General features: G+C 40.3%; 1 protein-coding gene across 6 annotated transcripts in view; it reads left to right on the top strand.

The window, feature by feature from the left end:
• The window catches only part of CAB39L (calcium binding protein 39 like), a 62,812-nt gene that overhangs the window by 7,951 nt on the left and 31,123 nt on the right, over positions 1-23,738 (top strand). Inside the window, exons 2-4 of one of the 6 annotated variants that reach the window (XM_035553357.2) lie at positions 5,383-5,475; positions 8,388-8,590; positions 17,285-17,433. In XM_035553357.2, the coding sequence (XP_035409250.1) occupies positions 17,332-17,433 (102 nt within the window). In that variant the 5' untranslated portion in view covers positions 5,383-5,475; positions 8,388-8,590; positions 17,285-17,331. Of the gene's footprint in view, positions 1-5,382; positions 5,476-8,387; positions 8,591-17,284; positions 17,441-23,738 lie in introns of those variants that run through there. The other 5 variants (XM_035553356.2, XM_035553354.2, XM_035553355.2 and 2 more) reach the window with 5 other exon arrangements.

The following is a 23,738-nucleotide window of genomic DNA, read 5'->3' as shown; positions in this document are numbered from 1 at the left end:
TGCTTGTGAAAGTAATTTCATCCCATGATGACAGCTTGTAGAGACTGTCTTGCTGTGGTCATGGAAAGTTAAAGTGGTATGACTCTCACTACGTGACCTTCTCACGGGATTCTGTACTCTCAGAAAATAAGCCTTTTCTTTTTACTGGTGCTTAGATGGAAACTTCAAACCCGACCATAATGCAGGACATAATTTGATGTCCTTATGAGCACTGCTGCCTTTAAAGAAGTGGTTTCAGGATTTAGCTGTCATACTTTCACTACAGTTGGAGCTTTCAGTTCCAACTCCTTGGGTTTGGGAATCTCTGCTTGATTTAGTAGACAGGAAATTTTGTTTCCTTGTGACATTAGGCTTGGACATGACACTGAGCAATGTCATATGAGAGAGAGAACTGAGTTCCTGAATGCCTATTTGATATTAGAAAATGTGTTCTGTGGTTGTTCAGGCTCAGATAAGTGTTATATGCGTTTTTTTGGTGGTGGTGGTTTTGTTTTGTTTGATTGTTTTTTTCCGAAGATGTTGGATAATTTCTCATTTCTGGGCTGATATAGCTTGAGATTCCATTTTTATTTGTGAGTGGGTACACCTTATTCCTTTCGGTGCCAATCATAATTATTATTATTTGTGTTGAACAGCAGCAGCCTTTTACCCCTCCAAAGTGTAGATTTTCATGGCAGGTAATTATTTTGTGATTGGATCCTGAGAAAGAAAACAACCATTCAGAGTATAAAATGTGTAAGTTGTTTCTGTAGGATGAAAGCAGGTATGTACACTACCATTATCACGAGAAAACTGCCATTGCTTGAACTGTTTCCAGAGGGCATAACAATACTTGTAAGTATAGATCTGTATGCTGTGTAAGAAGGAGCTGTCAGATTTCATTGAGAGAGATGCGGACGACTGATGCTTGCCAAGAATATTTCCATCACTGCATTTGACCTGATGCAACCTATGTATCTAGAGATTGCCATTAATGTCATGTGGTGCTTTATTTTCTTCCAAGTGTCCAGAGCCTGTCAGGGGTCCTCACTGTGAAGGCTGCCCAGGAGCAGAGCTGAATCAAAGCACACCCAGGTGCCTCAGCTGCTCTCCCTCCATAACAGAAATTATTCTGAAGACAAGCACTCTGCTGCATGTCAACTCTTGTTCAGGCCAGGCTTCCTGCACTAAAAATGCCAACATGCAGCGGGCCTGCTTCCACCTAAGGAATTCTAGGAATGATCCTGTTTTGTTAATTAAAAATAAAGGAACTCAAGCCTTAATTGGGCACTTTGTGGTTGTATGTGCCTGGCATAATAATTAATTTGTAGCGTCCGTTGTTGGGCAACACAGATGGGGAGAACAGCAGATGACTTTTTTGGAGGGTGGGAATGTATATGGTTAAGTTTTCCCCAGTGGGGCTTAACGTTATTGAATTACATAGAATACTCTAAAGGTTAATTGGCTCAGTAGAGTAAACTTTTTGCCAGAATGGTCTACATAGCTTTCTGGAGAGGTATTGGAGTGCTCCATCCTGGGACCAGAAGAATACGTGACTAAAATCGGTGTCAGGGGATTTGTGACAACAGGGACCATTCATCACGTAATGGGGGATGATCCCATTATAGTTGTGTTGTGATCCTTCCTGTGGGCCAGAAAGTGCAAGCATCCAGTGTTGCATGACTGACTGTCTATCTGTTATATGAGGGCAAATATATTTAGTCTGCAAAGTGATTAGTATACTTTAATTGTTTTTCAAGAGGAAGGACTTTGGGGTACTTGTGGAGACAATGACTCTGTGTGTAACTTGAGCTTGATGAATTGTTGTCGAGGTTCCCTGTTCTGATTCAGTATTTTAAACTACCATTATTGCAGGACAGGATCTGGTAATGAGAAAAGATATGAGAAGACCCAAGTTTTCTTTGTCCAAGGAAAAACTGTTGACTGTCAGAAGTTTTCTTGCGTGACTTTGGGCAAGCCAGTTCAGATCAATTCTTGCTTAAAAATAGCAGCCTTATTTTTCATGAATTATTGTGATGCTTAGGTTTTATTGTCTGACACTGGGGAAAAAAAATAATAATTCTTCATCTGAAAGCAGCGGGTTTAGACTTCCAGCCTAGAATTACTCCATTTTTGGTTTAGCCTGTCTGTTTTTGTAGGATTATTAACTTGACAGTAGTCTCAGAAGTTTGTTCTGTCTGTGGATATAGTTTCTAGTGATGTAGGGTTGTCATACCTGTCTTCCAGAAAAGGGCACAGCAAGCTGCATACTGCTTAGTACATTTATTTGGTTTCTGTCACTGTAGTGTCAAAGCACCTTACGTTCTTTAATGAATTTGTTTTCCCATGGGGAGACTAAATGGCTTTCCCAAGTTCACATAGAAATGTGTGACACAAATAGGAACTGACTCTTGGTTTCTTTGGTCTGAACTCATTTCGTCATTGGTACAATACCCTGCCTCTGTATTGGGCTTTCTGGTAGTATTTATTCTCTTATTTGAGGCAATCACTTGAAAAATACAGTGGTTCTGTGGGTAAATTCTGTCTTTGCTGCCCTAAAGAAATAATTGAGTGGAATGCAGTAAATCATTGATGTTGCTGATTTCTTGTTTGATCTCTCATCCAGAGAGAATAGCTGTCTCAGCTCTCTTGGCTGTTCAGTCTGAGGAATACAAGTACTACAGATATGATTTCAAAATCTCCCAAGAATAATAGTTGCTGCTTTGAACTTTAAAGTGAATGGCTATGGAGCCATTTGTAGCTGTTTAGCATGATGATTTTGGATGACGCTTCAGGAAATATCTAAGGTGCTAATTGCCAGAAGCTGGAAGAGTAGGATGGTCTTTCTTTTGGTGTATGTTTCTTTGTATTTTGCACTTGGCCTCAGCTGATCTTCGACATGGGAGCTGATGGAGCTTTGTCTGATCCAGAATGATGGCTCTGGTTCGTATCTACTAACATTCTTTAAAAATACATTTCAGAGTGCACATCTGTCTGTGTTTGCTCAGTGCCAGCTCAGTTTCCTCATACAAAAGTGGATATTACTCACGGGAGCATTTAACTTTTGGTTTAAATTAACCTTAATTTTGTTTGTTTGCAAATCATCTTGAGTGCATCTAATGAAAAATGCCTTAGACTTCTACAGAAGTGGTCAATAGAGGAAAAGCCTTAATCCATTTTTTATTTTCTCAGTCTGTCCTCTCCTCTTAGAAACAGAGCCGCACATTACGTACAGTTGTTGTCATCAAAGATCAGTTCATCTGTCTAATACTTCCATTGCAAAGCACCATTTCAGGCTTCCCTCCTCCCATTTTCAGTTCTATAAATGAAATAACCATTGACTTCTTTAAAAAAAAAACTAACAAAAATGGCTGCTGAAGTGACTGAATATACAATGATGGGATAGAAGCAGTTTGTAGGGGTGAAGGCAGCAATTACATTAAAAGTAATCTGCTTAGCTCTTCAGGAAGTTACTGATTTTTGGAGGGCTACTTTTTGTTCAAGTCCACAGGTAAAAATCCTGATGTTGTGTGCTCACTGTCCCTCAAGGTAATGTTCTTCACTCATAAAAGTGGGAGTATAATTATGATTCTTAATTATGTTTTATATTGGGACACGACAGATAAGGAATGTGACATTTTATAAGTATCTTTTTAGAGCAGGCATAAAGTTTTCATCTGTGTTTTATTTTTTCAGATGCTGGGCTTTAATAACCTCTTGTTTAGGGTTGTAATTCTTGTTTGGGGGGAAGATGCGCAAGGGAAAGGGATTCATTTTTAGCTCTTTTTCTCTAGTTAGAAGAAAGAATGGAGCTGATGAATGCCTTTAAAAATAGTAAAATTTCAAATATGCTGGCTCATACATAAAGTATTTCATACGTAAAGATGTCAGGTAGAAAGGCCAGTGTTGGTTGTGTGATGCTGGAGTGAAGTACATGAGAATTACATGTTCAGTAAAAACTTATGAGCAGTTTATAAGAGTTAGTGCAGGTGTTTCAAAACCAAACCAAACCAAAAAATCACTCCAGCAATTGTTTTTATTTGCATTAAACGAAGCAGGAAGAAAAGGCAGTATGCACTTAAGATCGCTAGAGGGAGCCAGGAAGAAGAAGAGGGGGCAAAACATTGAAGACGTTTTCATTTTCAGTAGTAGCTTATCCAAAAGCACCCAGGTAATCCTTACTGTTTATTTCAGCTAAAACACAGCTATGGCATAAATTGGCATAAGATAAACCATCTGTCTCCACATATCGTGTCCCTTTTTACCTTGTTGTGTATCTGGATGAGCAGCCAGATGTTAACTTGTCTTTCAGTGCAGGTGTCTCTTTTCAGGGGATCAGTCCTGAGCTGCCCTCCCTTCAAGATGATAGGAGAGAGACAAAGTGTGGGTGTTTGTGTGCATGTGTATTGGAGAGAGATTAGATGAAGAAGAGTTTTAATGGCATTAATTTGGAATGGCCACATTACAGGGGATCTGAGAAAAATGAGCATCTGCAAGCTTGTAGAATAATACACAAGCACGAAGTTACTGTAAAATCTCCCTTATGGGGTCTTAAAAGTGTTATTGGACACACTTTTTGTATTGCTTTGTTGTAAAGTTAAATGCCTTGAGTTAAAGTGTAGCATCTTTATAGGGCAGATAACACTGTAAGTGATTTGGTTTTAGTCTTCTCCCTCCCTCCCCAGCTGATAAATTGCCACAATTTCGTTATCTTGGGATCTGTAAGAGTAGGAAGAAATCCCGTGGGTGGGTTTCTTTAGTTTTTAGGTTTGGGGGAGGAGGAATCTTTTTTTTTTTTTTTTTAGTATTTTAAAGTTTCCATTCTTGATACGTGGTATTACACAACTAAACCAGTTGCTGTGTAGAATTCCATTTTGGTTGCCCGGGGCCTTGGCACTGAGCAATTTTGGGGGAAGGAAGGAATTTTTTGGTCGTTATCTGAGGCTGCTTAGGGCTTTGGAATGCTGGAAGTAATCTTGGAGGAGGTAGACAGACTGTAAGTGGGTGATTAAATGAGCAGAATTAATATACATGTACTACATGTTTATCGTCTGCCTCTGTAATTCATTGCTACCACACTCATTGTTCAAGCTGCATAATTTCTCTTTTCCATTTTAGAAAATAAATGGAAAGGGTAGGAATAATGGAATGTGTTTTTTATTCTTCCGCCTTTGGTCTTCATTAGATGGCATAATTTTAATTTAAGAAAACAACGACAAGCATGTCTCAAAAGTACTCTAACCATACGTTAGCCTGAGGTCTCTCTTCACTTTAAAGGAAACAAATATAATGGAATTTAAATATGTGGAGGCTGGAGTACCTTAGCAGTGCACAGAGGGTTTTTTTTCAGTGTACCTTGAGACTATAAAGAATTGTTTACTATTCATAATTACATCATTCTAGATGGTGTAGATGGCTACAAATTACGAGCTGAAGAAAACATTATTTCTTCTGAAATATTTAATAACGTCTTGGAGAGGAAAAAAAAAAGATCAGGTAAGAGCATTAAGTAATTATAGCTTAATTTATGTAGGATGGTGCAAGGCCTTTTCCTGTCATCCGAGAATTAAGTGCACTGATGATGAAACAGAATTGGAAAAGCAGAGAGAATTTTTTCCCTGCCCATTTAGACAGCCTTCTTTGAATTGTTTCTCTCAGCTGCAATGCAAGGGTGGTGGCAGGCACGTTTCTTACTCTCCCTGCTTGTAAAAGTTTGCCCTCCTGTTAAAGGCAAAAAGTATTTCCTCAGGTAGGAGACTGACAAAGCTGATCTGCAAGTTGAGTGATATTCAATTTACTCCTTGGAAACATGAAAACAGACATATATAGTTAAAAACAGGTAATAGTTTTCTAGATGATGTTTTTATGCTTATAGATCACTGCTTACTCAGAACGTGCTGTGAATACTTTTGTTAACTTAGTGATGCACAGGTTATCCAGTGGGACCCTGTAGCATGCAACTAAAATGGCCTTTTTGTGATTATTCAAGCAGTTTCAGGGTAGTTTCAGGTAGATACAGAGAGGTATTGTTTTACCTGTTAAAATGTTGATGGATACAGTATATAAATCATAAAATTTCCCAAGGGAGAGTTCAGATAAAGGGGAGAAAAAGAAAAAAGTTATTCTCTTTAAAAGAAAAGTAAACAGTGGAAGCTAATGATATAACATGCTTAGGTTTTTTTTTTTCTTAGGAAAAGCCGGTACCTTCTGTTGTAGCCCAAGGGCAGAGCTCTTATCATTTGACTTTAGCTATGCTGTTTACTCAAAGGCTGTGCTATCCCGATTAAAAATAAATACCAAACACAAAGGGTCAACGCCATCACTGATGTAAGGTGCCGTACGGTGCGTCGCCCCGTTCCCTTCCCCGCCAAGCTGGCAGCAGAGCCTGGTGCTGTGGGGTGGGGTGGCTTGGCTGGAGGGCAGGCTCCTGTTGGGCAGTGCCTGGGGCCAATTTTGTTCAGGAGTGCAACAAACCACAGCCTGTGCTGGTTGTTCACGTGCCCTGTGCGCTTCAGAAGCCTCTCCGTCTCACCTCGAGTTTGGTGTCAGCAGCGTCACTTGCTCAGCTCTCTGTTCGTGGCCTCGAGAGGAAGCCTGACCTCGCCACCCAGCTGGGGATGGCTAACACGAAGCCTTTAATCCCACGTTGGGGGAATATTTCCGTCCTGGTTTAGAGCAAAAATGCCACTTGGTGTCACTTGCAGCAGCTTTTTTGGGTGCAGGGAGAGCAGCACTAATACATTTCCAGTGCCGCTCAGGGCAGTCCAAAACCAGGGGGATGACGTATCCTGGTGATGTGTTTTGTAAAGCACAAGCACAAATCACAACATGCTTTACAGATAAGTGAAGGCATGAATCTGCTGCTCTGAAGATGGCTCAGCTCCTCCTGTGCAAATGCGAAAGTGTGCAGCAAGGTTCAGGGAGCAGGGACTGCTTCTGCCTCTCTGTGCTTAAAATAGAAGGATTGAAGCCAGGCATGTTGCTGATGCTTTCCTCTTCAAAGGGACGATTTTTGGTACTTGTTTGCCTTGGTTAGGAACTAGGATCACTAGCAAAAGATGTTAGTCTTTTAAAAGGTTAATGTTTCATCTGTGCTCCTGTGAAACACCTCTCTGAGTTGTTTCTCATGGTTTTTTTTTTTTGTTGTTGTCTGTAATGTAGAGCTGTGAATAGCTACCACAGGTGAGCCCTAAATTAAGCTCTGTAACGCTGGTCCACGGTGGGGGCTGAGTTTAGCTTCCTCTAGCAAACGTTGTAATATGCAGAATTATTTTCAATAATGTGGAACTTTGGCTGGACTTAACTCTAAGGAAGAGGGGACGGGAGGTGAAATCTTACTCTGAGCTGGTGATCTCAGCATAAATACACGCTCCCTTCTCACCCATGCCGGGGCTCGGCTGAGATCTGTGTGAGGATGGATTTCAACATCCTGCAGTGCTAATGGTGCCTGGTAAAGCCTTTTCCTTCCCTTTCTTGATGCGTGTTAGACAGCTGGGGGGGAAAGCCACTTGCAGATCCTTCTGGATATATGTGGCACTCATGAGGAGTAGCTGCTGAGGGAGAAAAGCGAAGCATTAACAGTTCCTTTAATTGCATTTTGCTGTGTTTGTGTGGCTGGTAATAGCTGGTAGTGCTTCTTGCAGAATATTTTAATTGTATGAATTTAGCCCTTGAAAAAGTGCTTTAGGCTAATGCATTTCTGCAGTGGGACTGAAGTTTTGCTTAGAGTATACTGGAGATTTCCCCCACCCCACCCCAGCGTTAAGTATTCTGATCCTGCTGTTAAAATACGCAGCCAGGCAGGAAACAGCAGCAACTTTGGCTCCTCTGGGCAGGACTCCTTCTGCTGAAAGATCCCGTGCGCTAGCATGTTGGTTTTGTTATTATCTTGTAACAACAAACCATTGTTGGGCTCCCTTATTTGCATTCTCGGCAGGAAGGCAAGGTGAATAATTTAATTCCAGCAGCCTCTGCCACGTGATTGGACCCGTCAAAGATGACTGAAAGTCCACTGAAAGACTTCGGAGGGGAATGGAAACTTACAGGAGCGATGTGAAATTGCTGCATCTCTTCCTTTAACCCCAGAGAAATCTCTCGGCGGGGCTATATACGTGTTCTTCTGCTTTACACGCATTCCTCTGACGTGGAGAGAGGGAAGGGACGGGGGGGGGGGGGGGGGGTGAGCCCGTGAGAAAGGCGAGCCAGGGAGTGGGAAGCAGGGGAGGGCGGTGGGAAAAATGCACACCCAGACAGGGAGCTAGTCGGACCAGAAGCAGAACTGCCCCTGGCACACGAAAGAGTCCGGCTGCAGGGAAAGGGGAGTGGAAATTTACAGCTGCTTTGAGTGCGCGCGTGTGTGCGTGTGCGTGTGCACGCTCGGGCGTTCATTTCTGCTAACCCCTTTGCAGAGGGTAACAGTTGCTCCGCAGGAGAGGCTGAATTCTGGAATCCGCTTTCTCCGCCACGTGTCAGCAAGAAGGAGAAGCTGCCATTAAATGGAAGATAACTGAAAAGCACCTCTGGCTGGCCGCGCTGGCAGAGAGCTGTCTTCAGCACCTCGCCATGGAGCTGCGCTTCGCCGCTTAGGCACGCCTGGCCGTCTCTGCACGCAGTAAGTATCGGCCGAGATTATCTCGTTTGAATTACATAAAGTTAGGTAATTTGACAGAACTTTTTTTTTTTTTTTTTTTTCCTCTAGTTAGCAATGGCGTTTCCCTAATAAAACCGCTCATTTATTTATTCTCTATAGTTACGCTGTTAGCTTTTTATAGCTTTGTAAACTGTGTTACCAGGAGTGGCTTTTTAAAGAAGGCAATCCTAAACAATACGCCTTCTGTTACATAAGGCACTGGCTCTGTGACCAAACACTCTGTGTCCATGGAATATCTCTGGAAATGGGTTTATTTACAGTGCGGTTTCCAAAAATAAAATATCTGCAATATATCATTTCTCTCGCTCCTCTCTGCTGACTGCCTGCAGCTGCGGACTTGCTCTTGAGATGCAGAGGAATGAGAGCACGGCCACTTGCATAAGAAACTCAGGAGCTGCTAGGGATGAATGTAAGATGAGCATGTGTGTGAATTGTCACAAGAAACTGTGTATGTAAATTAACCATCTCGCTATTTATAGTCAGTGGGTCTTCTCAACCTGAAATTCTAATTCCGTGAAAGGGGCTATTCCTCAGGTCTTTATTCAGGCAGAACTTTCACTGAGCTTAAGGGAAGTTTTTCTGAACAAAGACTCTTCCTTGGACTAATTTTAGCAGTAAAGTGAAATTACCGCTCTGAAGAATTATTTTAATAATCAGGCTTGCTCAAGTCATGGTCAAGTTAATGCTGTTTAGAGGGGTAACACAGTTACTGAGCAAAAAGAAAACTGGTATTAATGTTCCTCACTAATGGATTTACAGGAAGTCCTATTCCCTCTTGGCTGCTGCCTATGTTCTTTAAATTATATTACCATTTTCCATTATTTCTACAGTTATTATTAATACTAGAAATGGAAATTTAACTTGGTTTCCCTTTCACTTAAGTAATTGAAAAGCTGTTAAGGGCTGTTACCTTAAAATTGTATGTACTTCAGAGATGTTAGTTAAGAGATGTCTTTCTGCACATCTGAGCTTGTGGGAGTTTTTTCTATGGACTACAGTTAGGCATAGACTTGAATTCTTAATTTTTTAGCTTTGAAAGACTCCCACGTTGATAAATGGCAATAGGGATCCCAAATATTCTTTTTATCAATCCTGTCAAACTTAGTGGCTGTAAAATCTGATGCTTTCTTATCTTTCTAGTTTTATTCAATATAAAGTAATAACCTGCTACTTCTGGCTAGTTTGTTAGCATCAGTGGGAGAGTCTGTGTGATACAAAAATGATTGATGCAGGTATGAGTATGGTACTACAGGTGCAATTTTTGCATAGCTTTAGAATATGAATGTTACCTAAGATTGCTGTGTGCAAACACTGTTTTATAATAAATATTTTGTAATTATGGATGTGTTAGCACAGGATTTGCTGCACTAAGAGGATGCTAGGTAGCAAAGTCAAGTACTCAGAAAGTTCCTAACTTTAATTCTGGCACTTCTCTGTACCAATGTAGTCTGTTCTCTCTATCCTACCCAGGATACTTTCATAAAGTTTCAGTCTTGATTTGTATAATCACACATTTACACCTCCTTTTCCATCATATCTTTCTGGGTTTGGTTCATGAGCATCTGAGCTGTAGTGTCTGCTTCAGCAGAGGCCCTGCCTCTCTGGCCTCTTTCCATCCCCTCTTTCCCATCTTGTCCTGGTAGGGCTGTTTGTCAGACTGTGTGGAGAACTGGACTGGAAACCAGTTCTGACCTTTTTTTCCCACCAGGCTATTCTCTTGTTCACCTGGATCTCTTCCCTGACCTGGCTTACCACATGGCCCAGCAAACAACTGTACCAGTCCAGCAGAGGTTGTGTTGTAGGAGTGTGAATAGATCTGGAGCAAGATGGCACTGTCAGGGAGCAGAGGGCTCGTGAAACTGTGGCCTCAGTGACCTGATAACTATTCAGCATTTGAAAGACTTTTTTTGTTGTTGTTCTTTATTGAATGGGCATTCAAGCACTCAATTGAAAATACAATTAATAATTTCTTCAATTGCTTCTATGGAGCTGCATCACACCACTTGAGTCGAGCATCACCATGGATGCCTTCAGTTTCATAATAATATCATGTAGTTGTTCAATAGTACTATTATTATTATAATTCTTACTCTATAGAGGTAGGCAGATCAAAGGCAGAACTGCCTAGTGATTTTCTGTCTGATCTTCAGGATGCTTACCACCTGTTAGAAGAGGTGTTTGTGGGGAAAGTAGTAAGCATTACCGCAAGGTTTTGTATGTTCCAGGTGAAGTTTCAGCCAATATCCGCCTTTGTGCCAGGTCCTTTTCAAGACTGGGAATGCAACAAGTAGCCAACAGCAAGGCTTACTATGAGTAAATTCCTGAGGTTTTGGAATAATTTTGTTGCCAAGCAGAGATGGCACTCATTCAGCCTAACACAAAACTGTCCTCTCTTTTCATCTGTTCATCTTTTGTCTGATTTGCAATGTACTTTTCAAAATCTGCAACTTGTTGAGGAGAAGAGAAGTTTTCAAGATAAGTTACTTGTGTAGCCCTCATTCCTTCTGCCTGCCAAATGAAATGTGTATTGTGTGAGGGTACTGCACGGGGAGGACAGCTCAGAGTTGTCCAGGTGATCAAAAAGTCTTCTATTTCCTGCTTTGAGTTCTTGACTCTGTAATTGCCACAACCTTCCCAAATATTGTGGGAGGGAGAAATGAAGAGGGGAATAAAGCATCTCTTTCACTATATAGACACTGATTGGGCAAAATTATGAAGAAAGTCTGCTGATTCATGCCCAAAATACATGGGGGTTTAGGCACACTGAAGTGAATGGAAAATGAAGCCTCTTTTTCCACAGAAGAAAGTCTCATTCAGTATGAGTTACTGAAATATTTTTATTCTGATAAATAAGTAGATGAAGGTTAGGAACTAAGAAAAGACAGATGTCTGATACTTAAGGGAAGGGAAATTATTCTCTCATTCATTTTTGAATAGCAAATTGCTTGTCCGGAGGAACATCTGAGAAGAATGCACTAACGGGATCACATGCTCTCATTCTTGCCTTTGTGGGCAGGAGGAAGTGTTTGTTGTTGAGCTACTTAACTGAGTCACTTTATAGTGGGATTGACTGATGAGTAGAGTGATGTTGCTGGCTGCATTTTCCCTCATTCCTCTTACAAGCTCAGCTTTGCCGTAATCTTCTAAGAAAGCATATGATGAAGAGCAAAGAATTCAAGGAGAGCGCCTATAAACAGAACTAGATCTATTAGTGTGCTTTGTAGTTGTATCGAAGAGTTCAAATTGCAGTGAATTTATTTTCTAGTGCATTCCCTTTATGGGCAGATAAATTGGCAGAAGAAGAAAAAGAAGAAGAAGAGAAATTTTGAAGACTGATAAAGCATAGGCTTTGGTGTCAGATGATCTAGGTTTCATTCCTGGCAAAGGCACTGATTTTTAATTTTTATGTTTTAAATGTAGCCTTTTGTAAGTCTTCTGATCTTTCTGTGCTTCAGCTTCTCTCTTTGCAGAGGGGAGAGAGTAACAGCATGTATATAGCAGTTTTGGAATTGTGTTTTCAGCCTTAATTAAATGTTTGCAGAGTTGGAGGCCTCTGAGGGAAGGCATGCTCTGAGTATAAAGGGATGTTATGTTATCTGTGACAGGCTACTGAATATCTTAGAGCTCTCTTCTTGTAAACCTTATATACCTCTAGATTCAACTTACTATGTCTATGTGAAATACGTTTTTTCTTTTATCAGAATTGAGCAGGCACAGCTAAACATTTAGAAAGTGTTGCTTTAAAATTGTCTTTTGGTGTTTCTGTCACTTATCTGAAATAAAATCAATGCCTTTTTTCCCCACTAACAAGCATACTCTGAAAGTATTTTTATAAAGGCAGGCCTTGTAAGAAGTGTTGGATTCCGCAGCACTGGAGGCAGAAATACTCTGTGTGTACTGATGGCAACAGCAGACTTTGGAAACCACAATTCCTTGTTCAGTGCTGCCAGGGCATTTCCCCTGTGAATGGGAGAGACAACTTTGGAGGCTGTGAGACTCAGGCTGGTGAGATACAGCTGTTTCTTTCCTTTGCCTCATAAAGCCTCTTGCACGAGTACTGGTGAAATAACATCATCCCAACTAATGCTTCAGAAGTCGGCTGGTCCCTGGTAGGAATTCAGAAGTGACTACAATGCATTTCTGATGTTATAAAAACATATGCTGGTGAAAACATTTTCCATCTAATGGTTATTCCTAGAAAGTAGGAAAGAAAGGGGCTCATTCAGCTCTGTCCCTTGCTGCCAGACAACAGTGTCAAAAATTTATGAACAGATGCTCTGTAGTGTGCCTGTTAGAGCAAGTTATTTCAAAATCTCAGAGCTCCAATGGTTGGAAAACTTTACATTTTTAGCTTACGTTTATTCGTTGGCAGATTACAGCCACTTGCTTGTGCACAAATAACATGTTATTTTAACTGAAATAACTTCTTGAGCCTCCCTGTATTTTTCTTCTAGGCTTACTCTGTTGATTTTATTTGACTTTGGGTGTTCAGTTTTGTGTACATTATTCCATATGAAGTTTCATCAAGACTGTACAAAGACATGAATGCTTTTGTCTTTCTACTAGAAATTACTTCCTCAATTCATTGCACATTTGTGTTTGTCTTTCTTCTGTTTGTAAAATACCAGTGTTGTCCCCGGGTGTCTGTCATTTCTTATGGTAGTCCTCATCTTGAAGCAGATACTCTTCTGTCCTCCTGTTCTGCATTATCTGATACTTTCTACTCTTATTTTGTATCCCATTTTATTATGTCAGTCTATCAGTTTATTATTTATGACATTTATTATGTCAGGCTATCCAGTTTTGCAGGCAATGATATTCCAGTCTTCTTCAGTATTGATGATGTCTTCATATTTTGAGTCATCACAGTTTGTTGGTAGGGTCTCAGTTCCAATGCCTCTCTAAATACAGTTCCATCCCCAAAGTGCTGTTGCCTTCTCAGAGGATCAATCTCCATTTACATGGTAATTTTCTTTCTACTTTTTCTATTATATTCAATTTAGTTTATTTCTATGTCAGATTATGGGATCTACTATATTTTCTTGGACTAAAAATATACTTTATTAATAACGGATTGTAGTATGAGCTACTTCTAGTAAGCTTGTATTGCATTCTTTTCAGTTCTCATTCATCTTTGTATTTCCATTGTTTTTAGACTGGTTTCTTGAAGGAACAAAGCTTTGCATGGTCACGGTGTCTCTCATTCTCGGTTCTCTCATTCTAATTCCCTTCCCATTGCAACATTTGAACTTACTGGCCAATTTCAAGCAACTTTGACAAAGGGCTAGATATCTTGAAAATACTGAGTTCCCAAAAAAAAAAAACAAACAAAAAAACCCACCAAAATGAAAATAAGTGATGAAGGGAATAGGAAATTTAAACCAGATTAGTACATCTACTGAAGAGAAAAGCTTCCAACTAAAGTTTGGAGAACGGAGTTAGTATAAAGAAGAGGACAGGGCAGAAATGCTGCAGCTGCAGGAACAGCTTTCACTAGAGCTAATGCTTTCTTAGATGCTGGAGAATCCACTCATGAGAAACAAATCTGGAGGTAAGGAGTCCTTGTTTTGCCTTGCGCCCTGCGGAATAGCCAGCCTAAGACAAAGTTGTACAGCTTCCAAACGTCAGCAAAGCACTTTTACCAGCACTTGCTCCTGTCTGTAATTGTGAATAGCATGTGCCCCTAAGACATTCCTACGTGGAATAGCCAAAGGGACTTGAATCTGACTGTAACCTGCAGTTGCCAGTGTTCTCTGAAGTGACAGAGTATCTCTTGCCAGATGCTGATGGGTTAAAAACCGTGTCCTGAAAAGGGGTAAATCCAAGGCAGTTCTTTGCACATCTGGGATTCCTAATGGCTGTAATTCCCCCTTTTTTCTCTGTATCCTCTTCCACTTGGAAGCAGTGGATGCTTTGCTTTGTATGTAAGACTGATAAATGAAGTGAAGCAGGGACTTGGCTCTGCTTAGCGGAGGGATGAACTAAACAGTCTCTTGAGTCCCTTCCTGCCATATTATCAGAAACTTTGCTGTTGTGATTAGGACAGTGGTAGGCTATGAGGTGAATAGAAAAGATCATTTATCACTGAGCAGTGCTGTGGTGACTCAATAGTCAGATGAACTATACAGAGGAAAAGTGCTAGCCTGGCTACTGGGGTGTTTTGGCAACATTAGTGATTATTTAAATACACTGGACTCTAGACAGCTATGTAAGTTACTTTTTTTTTGGGGGGGGGGGGGGGACATGCTTGTAATTCATAGCCAACATCAGTTAGAAATGTGGACTTCATTTTCTTAAATCTCAGAACATTTAGGTCATGACTGCCTCAATTAAAAAAATCAAAATATCTCCCCCTTTGCATTTCCTTGTGTGGAGACCTGTCAGAGGGAAAGATGAAAGGATGTCTTAAGCAACCTGAATAAACCTACCACACCTTGGTGATTATTTTTTTTTCTAAACTGCAGCATGCCAGCTAAGCTCCTGCTCTCCAAATGTCTCTCTTACATCTTTGTATCCTCATGCCTTGTCTTCATGGGTAATAAAAGCATGCAGATTTAGGCCCTTTTGTAACTATGTCATGAAGAACTAATCTGACTGCAGAACATGTGAGGTTATAGGGTGCTTGGCACTCGCTAGCAGCTTACAAACAAATTTATTGTATAATACTGCCTTTGCCTATAAGGATGAAGTAAGCTAACTGGTGAGAGGCCCAGTCTTTTCTGGTGCTTGTGTGTAGCTGAACATGCCCAGATGAGTTAGTCACGAGTATACCCAGCCTTCAGTCTTGCACGTTGGCAAGTTGAGGTGTGACTCTGCTCTGTTGCTAATCGGATGCTGCTGCCAAAAATCACAGTTTTGAGCTCGATGGGAGCAGTGCTAAGCGCTCGTTTTGACTCCTTAGTTGAGAGCTCAGCCAAGTATTGAAGGTTATGTAGCCAAAACTGCAAAAATAAAAATTAATGTGAACCGAACCATGAGTTTGAAAATGGAAATCTGAAGGAGGAGAGCTTTCAGAACTTGAACATGAAAATATTTCTGTGAAACTAGCCTAGCAACAACTGAGAAGCTATATACAAATTCATGTACTCTTGACATTATTAAGGAACTTTTGGTTTAAAGATGATATTTAAAAATATTTCCTTTGTGTCATAGAAACTGTTCTTGTAAAGATAATCTGCAAATATTTTGAAATGTTTTTAATAAGATGTTAGGACAGAATCTGTATAGTTTGTTTTTTTAATACTCCTCTGTGGTTTGAATTTTATACTTGACTGTTTTATGTAATTGCTATTTGTATTTGTAATAGAATGTATATGTAATCTAAGTATTAGTTCCATAGGATATTTTGGGATTAATAAAATATGGATGTATGGCACAAGTGGGATCATACTATATGTTAGACTGAAGTTTTTTGGTAGTAACAACAGAGCACAAGAGGATGATGTTCATTTGGGACTACTGGAAAGTCATTTAAAAATATATCATGTATTGTACTAATTTAATTCTCTCCTTTAAAACTTCTTGGATAAAGCTTTTTTGTTGTAAGAGTTGAAAAAGAACAAGGAAATGGAAGTGATTTGTGTATATATTTGTGCTTTCACAGCTAATCTTGCAAATGTGTGAGAGAAGGGTTGGTGACAATGGTTCTCTTTTGTGGTGGAAAGAGATGAAAATATGAGCTTATTTTGGCTTTTTTTTCTCTTCTTCATGTTGTACAAGCTGAAGTGCAGAATAGGGCTGTGCTCTCCCTGTAAAGTGTTACTGGCCTAACCAGAGCATATTCCCATGCACAGTCTGTCTGCTTCAGTTGATCTTTGTATCAGACCCCAAGCAAGAGCCATGGGAGTTTACCACTTAATGCTTTGTAGGATCATAAACCAAGCAACTTGGTTTCTTTCTTGTATAAATACAGTGATTTAGTATTTGCCTTTCCAGCCATCCGGAGGAGGAGTGCTTTAAATTAAACAAGCAAACATATTTTCATTGAAATGCTCAGTCTTTCATTTAAATGTCATGAAAACGTGTCCATGTTTGGGACTGATTCTCTATTTCTGATTTAATTCAGGCAATGTAAAACATAAATGAGATCTGACCCACAGGTACTGATGGATTCTTGAAGTCTGTCAGACTTCGGGAGTAGCCTAAACTGCTTCATATCGAGAACCTTTAGACCAAAAAAGAAAATCAGCTGAAGAAGAACGAGTGATGGCTGATAAGCTGGGGCCTTTTTGCAATGTTTTAAACAAAGGATGTTTTTAGTGTGCTGGAGTCTAAAGTTAGTTACTGTGCATCGCAGTGGAACTGGTAAAGCTTGAAAGAAACCAGTATCAGAAATCTAGGAGTCTGACAGATATTCATTGTCCAAAATACGTTGGACATACACATACAGACTCACTGGAGCACTGAACTGTAGGTCTGAGGCTTTAGGAAGCATCCAGCTCCTGTGCAGGTGCTGAGTAGCTTTCCACATGCTAGTGTTGGTTGTTGAATTCCCAATGAACCTGCAATGACTGTATATGAGGCCTTTTGCCTGCTTAGTTGAAGCAAAATATAGTGACTGAGGCATAACCTTTTCTTGTTCATTATGTTTGTGTATTTTTATTGCATTTTTTGTATAAACCTTAAAAGCTATTTTTATTTCTCATTTGGTTTAAGGCAGTCCTCTTCTATACTGAAAGAAGAAATCCAGGTGAAGAAAAAACATGCCTTTGTTTAGTAAATCGCACAAAAATCCTGCTGAGATTGTGAAAATTCTGAAAGAAAACATGGCCATATTGGAAAAACAAGAAAAAAAAACAGACAAGGTATGAGGTAATGTTGTAGATGACTGATAAGGGTTTTATGCTGGGGAAACTGCAGAATAAAGGGAATGAAATTGTGTTCGCTCACTGCCCTGATTCTGCAAGCACTTCCACGTGTAAGTAGCTTTATGTTTGAACAGTTCTACTGAAATCAGTGAGCTTTTGCAGAAGTAGAGGACAACAGATCTGGGGGTCAAAAAGAAAACGTTAAGATCCAGGAGCCTTATCCAAAAAGATCTACTACTTTGAATAGCAAGGCATCTAACAAAATAGCATGGAGGACTATTTGGAAATTATTATACAATTAATTGGTCTAGCAGGGTAACGAATGAGACTGCCAAATAATGTATAGGTACCCCCAGAGCAAAGCTTACTTCTGATGAGCATTGTTCACGTAAAGCATCAAACCCATATGTATGAGGTCTCACTGTATCAGTCCTTTTCAGTCTTCTCTGTGAGTGCTTCCTAAATGTGCTCTGCTTCTTTGTATTCTAACTATAGTGCTAGATTTTTGCTAATATTACTGCTGTCATTTAATTCTGTGATACAGACCTGAGTTACTTTTACTACTCTACTACTTAATGACCAGTTAAGAAGGCACATACAACTATAGAAAATGATTTTAATTAATAACAAACTACTTTTGGGTTAGAACTGAGTGACAGTGGAGCAGAAGTAGCTGACAAATTACATTAGCACGGTTCTTATGCAGCTGATGTTTGTGTTTGCATGTTGTCCGTCTCCCACCTTGTGCAGGAGTTTGTATTAGAATGAGCCAAATCTACAAGGTAAGCACAGTTGCCTTTGCATCCAAAGCGAAATTCTCTGGAAACTTTTAGGTTCAAAGCAAGTAGCTCGGAGCGTGTTAATTATGTAACATGAGTCACGTGGATTTCAGTGAGGCCTCTGGTATTTGATGTCTCATGCTGAAATACCTTCGGTTAACTGAAAAAGCACAAAGAGAATTTGACTCTGAACTAAAACTTAAATAAATAAATAAATCGGCAGCGTCTGTCCTCCCCTTCTGAATTCATTCTTCAGAACCTGATTAAAGACGACATTCAAAGCAGAAGCTCTAGACTCAGGTTTCTTTTTGATTTGCTTTGCAGTATGACTCCTCTGAATTGTGGTTTTGAGCTGGGTTTTGATGGTGGTTTTTTTTTTTGGGGGGGTGTTAGTGACAAAGTATGAGAAATTCAGACTTAGAGAACGGAGAACTCAGTGTAATTTTTTCATTAAACTCATAACAGCTGGTGTGTGTTTTCCTCACAAAGTGAAAGATATGGGAGGTTTCCCCTAGCTGTTTAGGATGGAGACAGCTTGTGAATTTACTAATGATGCTTATTCTACATTTGATTGAATGGGATACAAACAGGCCATTTAAAATATCTAAAAATCCTAATCTGGCAGACTCTCCTGAACTGTGAATTCCGTGAATTGTGTTCATCTGAACGATCCTGTATAATTAACACTTCAGCAGCCAGCTTAATTGACAAGTCCATGCTGTCTTTGAGGGAAGCATTCTGCTTTCCTTGCACAGCCCATTTGTCTCACCTACTGGTTGTGCCTGGCTGGCATTTGTGTGGCCATGAGAGGGGTCAGGATCAGGGAAATGTTCAGCCTGGTGACTCTGTCCATGTCCCCTCTGCCACACATACATCACTTTTCTCTGGGTTGACAGAAAAGGAGGTTAGTTTTTCCATATTCTCTGACATAGTTTATTATTATTGTATGGAGGCTGGTACCATCATAAATGGGATAAATGTGAGTGACTGGGGGAGAGGAGGGAGGGGGGGACAAGGCAGTCACTTCAGCTTCGAGACAAAGTCAAGAAAGCAGCCCTATTTTGGATGGCGTTTACACATATACTTACATGGCTTGTTGAATCAGGACCTTGCGCTCTGATTCAGAGGAAGCACAAAGGGCCTTTCTCCCTTTGCAGGAGAAGATCAGAGGTTCATCTGTAATGCTACCATTCATCTGAAGCATTGCAATGAGCTGCTCTGAAATACATCCTACTTGATAATGAAGGTAGCCTGATTAATGGTCCTGAGTTCAGGAGGGTAAATCATAAGGAAATATCTTCAGTACTGTGACAACGATAAATTTAAAAAAATGTTAGGCAAAATAATTCTTGCTAAAACAGTCACTATAATGTCTATTACTAGACATACAGGGTTTGTGGGGTCAGTAGACTTGTGTTTGAATATTGGTTGGATTTTGAATTGGAGAAGATGGTGGTGGCACCTTCAATGGTGCACATTTTCAAAATTTACTCACTCAGACTATACTAATAGACAACGTTGTTTTGTCCTAAGTATGATTATAGAAATTTTAATGAAAACAAGAGCAAAGAAAAAGTATAGTACTGCACTCTGTTCTCTGCAGAGACTTGTAAGATGTTGAAATTTCTCTCCGATTTATGTTCCAAAGGGAGAGTCTTAAACTTTGATAAAAGGATCCAGAGTTCTGTCTCCTTCCTGCAAGTTCTACAGACCCTCGATATCTAAAAGCTGCCCAAGGGTTTTTGGACCCTGTGGGCCTATGAACAGAGAAGTTTTGGGGATCAGGGCTCTCCCATTTTTTCTGATTTCTGAGAAAACTGGAGAGGTGCCATTGTGCCTCATCATAAAATTGAGGTTCCCAGGACTTGTAGGAATGCCACTCCACAGCATCCCTGACGTTGCTTGCTTGCAAAACTGCTTCCAACTAGAACTTGCTTCAGATACTTAAACAAGATGTATCCTGTGACAGTTCAGTTGTTATTGTAGTACAGCAAATGTGGCATGTAGGCTGAGACAGCTAAAAGCTGCTAATAAACTTAGAGCTGACAGAGAAGAGCAGCAAGGCCTAAGTAACTGCAAGCCTGGAGGAGAACTTCCCCATTCCCTTTCTTGGGCTGAGAATCTTAAGCATGAGGTGAAAATGCCATGGGCTGGGGCCGTACAAGGCTGACAGTTCAAATAAAGCCTCATGCAACTTTCAGCAGGAGCCATCTGTGCTCCAGAGGGGCTATTTTTAAATAATGCAGAAATGATCATTCCTCCCAAGCTATGCAGTGCTCAGGTAGAAGGAGCCTGTCAGCAAATTCGTGAAGACTTTTTGAGTAATGGGAAGAGGGGCAAAGATACAACTTGATAGACAGGGTGAAAGGAAGCTACTTGTAAGTGTAAAGGCAATTGTACGCCTTTTCCAAGATACATTTCCACATATACACATAATATACAGAAGTTTGCCCTCTTTCTTAATGATGCTTATTGTTAGTCACAGATAGGGCCCATTCAGACTTTGACTGACCTATTGACTGGACTAGCATCTGTCTCCTTAGGTAAGGATTGAATTTGACCCAGTTCTTCCACATATTTTTTTAATCCATTAATGTGTGCAGTGTTGCCATAATGCTCTTTAAACATTCCCAACTGAAAAGTAGGCCAAGTTGGAATGTTCATTCCTTACTTTTTATTTTATGGGTGTTTTATTTTCGTTTGCTTGCATGTGTGTTTAAAGCTTTGCCATTTTCTAGGCTGCATTCTGAAAGCTGACAGCACAGGTTGAGAAGTGCTACCATGCGTGGTTCCTCTTGCCGTGAAGTGCTCTAGCACCTTATTTTTTCTTTAATTTTTTAATAGCATCTACTTTATAGAAGGTATTGCAGCAATGGAAAAGCAAGTGTAACAATTACAGGATTAAGTAGGCTAAAACAGCTGAAAAGCATACTAAAGCCTTCCTTGTCAAGCATCCTCCTTTTCCAACATCTGCAATAAATGAGGTGTTCCTGTGACATGTACAGTTGCTGACATCACGTTCAGACTTTGATGCAGTGAAGAACAATTAATTATATGTTATTGTAGAATTCTATAAATCTCATGAAAAGTTAATCTCACTCATGTAGAACCAAACTTGTTAGTATTTAATGAGAAATATCCATTCTGGAATTAACTAGAAAAGCAAGGAAATATTGAACAACCTAGGAAAGGAAGCCTTCAGGGTTTAGACCCTGTACATCTTCCCACTTTCTGGCACAGACTGCTGTATCAGAGGATGTGCGTAAATAGGGAGCACGGAAGAGAAACCCTGATACCAGCACAGTGGACAGCAGATTTGTTGAACCTGAGGAAAGAGAACCTATTATATGCTGGTCATAGTAGTTAATATATTACTGTGAATGCTATCGTGTATTTTATTGATGGATGTTGTAAAATGACATTAATGGAGCGGATGCTTGACCCACCTCACAAAAAAGGGGGGTGACATCTCATCTCCTTGGAGCCTCGTGTTCAGCCACAGAGTCTGGTCAGTGTAAAGCCCTTCAGGTTGCACACAATATGTCCCCGAGGCATGTCCCTGAAAACATCACGCTCTCACTGCTAACCAAACACGCTGGGGTGCGGCACCCCTGACTCAGTGCCATCTGTGGTGCCTACAGGTTTGGTAACATTTTCTGAACCCACGCTTCAGCAAAAGCCTTCCAAGTGTCACATGCTTTTAATTCAGAATAGGAAGCGGATCTGGGGCTGGTTGAAACTTGGCTTAGGCTTCTATGTGCTTGGCCCTAAGCTGTCTAGGCTTGGCCTAGTTGTCCTGAAAGATTTGCGGTTTTTGGTAGCTGGTTCAAGCCTTGGGTTTGTCATGGACCCTAAAACCCAATGAGTTAGAGCTCATCCAGGGCTCCACATTGAGTGTTTTTCTGACAGGCAGAGCCACAGGCTGCAGCATCTTTAATTGGTATTTAGAAACATAGTGAAGCTAGATGTAAAATAACTCAAAGCATCTAGTTTCTTCCCCTTTCACTTACATTTTTCTAATAAGACTGCCTGTACAGGTCAGTGTAATCTGACCTCCATTTCATCTCCATGTACTGTAACACATTCACTACTCTTCAGAAGGGTCAGGAGAGCAGCACTTTAATACAGCTACAGTTAAGAGTCTTTAAAATTTCCATAACATTTTTTTTATCAATAAATCCTGCTTTCTTATGTAGCACCAGTGAAGCCATTACCAGAGCATTTTCATCTTCTTCCTGCACTGATAGAGCAATGGGGAAGCTGTGTGTAAGATGAGGTGCATGCAGAGGACAGGATGTGCATTTGCATGGAAGAGCGATTGGATGACTATCACAAATGCTAATACCTGTGGACTCGATTCTGCAGCTGCCAAAGTCAGTTGCAAAATTGCCTTTGACTTCATTGCTGTACACTGAAACAAAGAGAATAAGATAAGGGCTTGGCGCCCCTTCCTTCTAACTCTGCACAAAATTCACATGCCCTGGGACTTTGTGGAATGTTTTGTGTTTCAGCCTCCCCATTCTGCCAAGGCCTGTTATTGCTCTTAGAGGTGGTGGGAGAAACTCCAGATACTATCAGACGCTAGTGCTGAGAGCTTAAAGCTTGTCTCTTCCGGTTTCTTTTTCATTTCTGAGCACCTTACAACCTTTAGTTCTGCCATAAGTGCAGGATTAACAATGGGAAAGGAATTTATGGCCAGGTGGGGCGACCCTATCTCTTTCATGCAATCATATTGCCTCTTAGAACTTTAATTATTGTGTCTGCTGTACTAGGTTGTCCTTGCCAGCCTCCTTGAGTAATAGGCCGTAATATTTTGCTAAATGTCAGAATTCAGCTTCCTGATCCAAAACATTCTGCTGAAGTCCACAGTTTGTTCCTGTATATCCTTTTAGCATGAAATTGTATCAAGAGTAAGTCAGTTGGGATGTTCCTGAAGACATCGAATTCAAATTCTGCTAATGGATATTCTCAGGAGTCCTTACACTTGCATTTAGAGAGAACTGTGTTGGCATTATTAAGAAGAAAAATTGGTTTGATTCACACAGTGAGAATGTTTATAAACAGAACTGTAAGCTAAAGGAGACGAAAGCAAACCTAGGAGCTTTATGCTTTTGGTTCGAATGTATGGCATGGGGTACTGGAAACTCACTGAATCACACATTGGAGTATTTTGCATCACACTGGCAGCTGTCTCTGTTACTGTGTGCTGCTTTATAAGATAGCAACTGTTTAGAAAGGCATTTTTGCCCTGGAAATATGCTAAGTATATAAATAGAAGCAGTAAGATCCTATTTGCCAGGTTCTTACGGTCAATTGAGAATTTCCTCATCTCTGTGCAGATGCCAAATATCAGCCATTCTGTATTTTTCTAATGTATATTTAGTATCTGAATTTGAAAAGAGAAAAAGTTCATGTGGTCTTTTTTTTTTCCTTGCTATTATGGTTGGTCATTAATGTTACGTTGAGTCCCGATAAGAATAGGCTATTCTGACCTGTAACATATGTACATATGTGTGAAACCTC

Source organism: Cygnus atratus, chromosome 1 (assembly GCF_013377495.2).
Source record: "Cygnus atratus isolate AKBS03 ecotype Queensland, Australia chromosome 1, CAtr_DNAZoo_HiC_assembly, whole genome shotgun sequence".
In the NCBI taxonomy this organism is placed as follows: domain Eukaryota; kingdom Metazoa; phylum Chordata; class Aves; order Anseriformes; family Anatidae; genus Cygnus; species Cygnus atratus.
The sequence above is the reverse complement of the archived record's forward strand: the minus strand, read 5'-3'. Positions and strand labels throughout refer to the sequence as shown.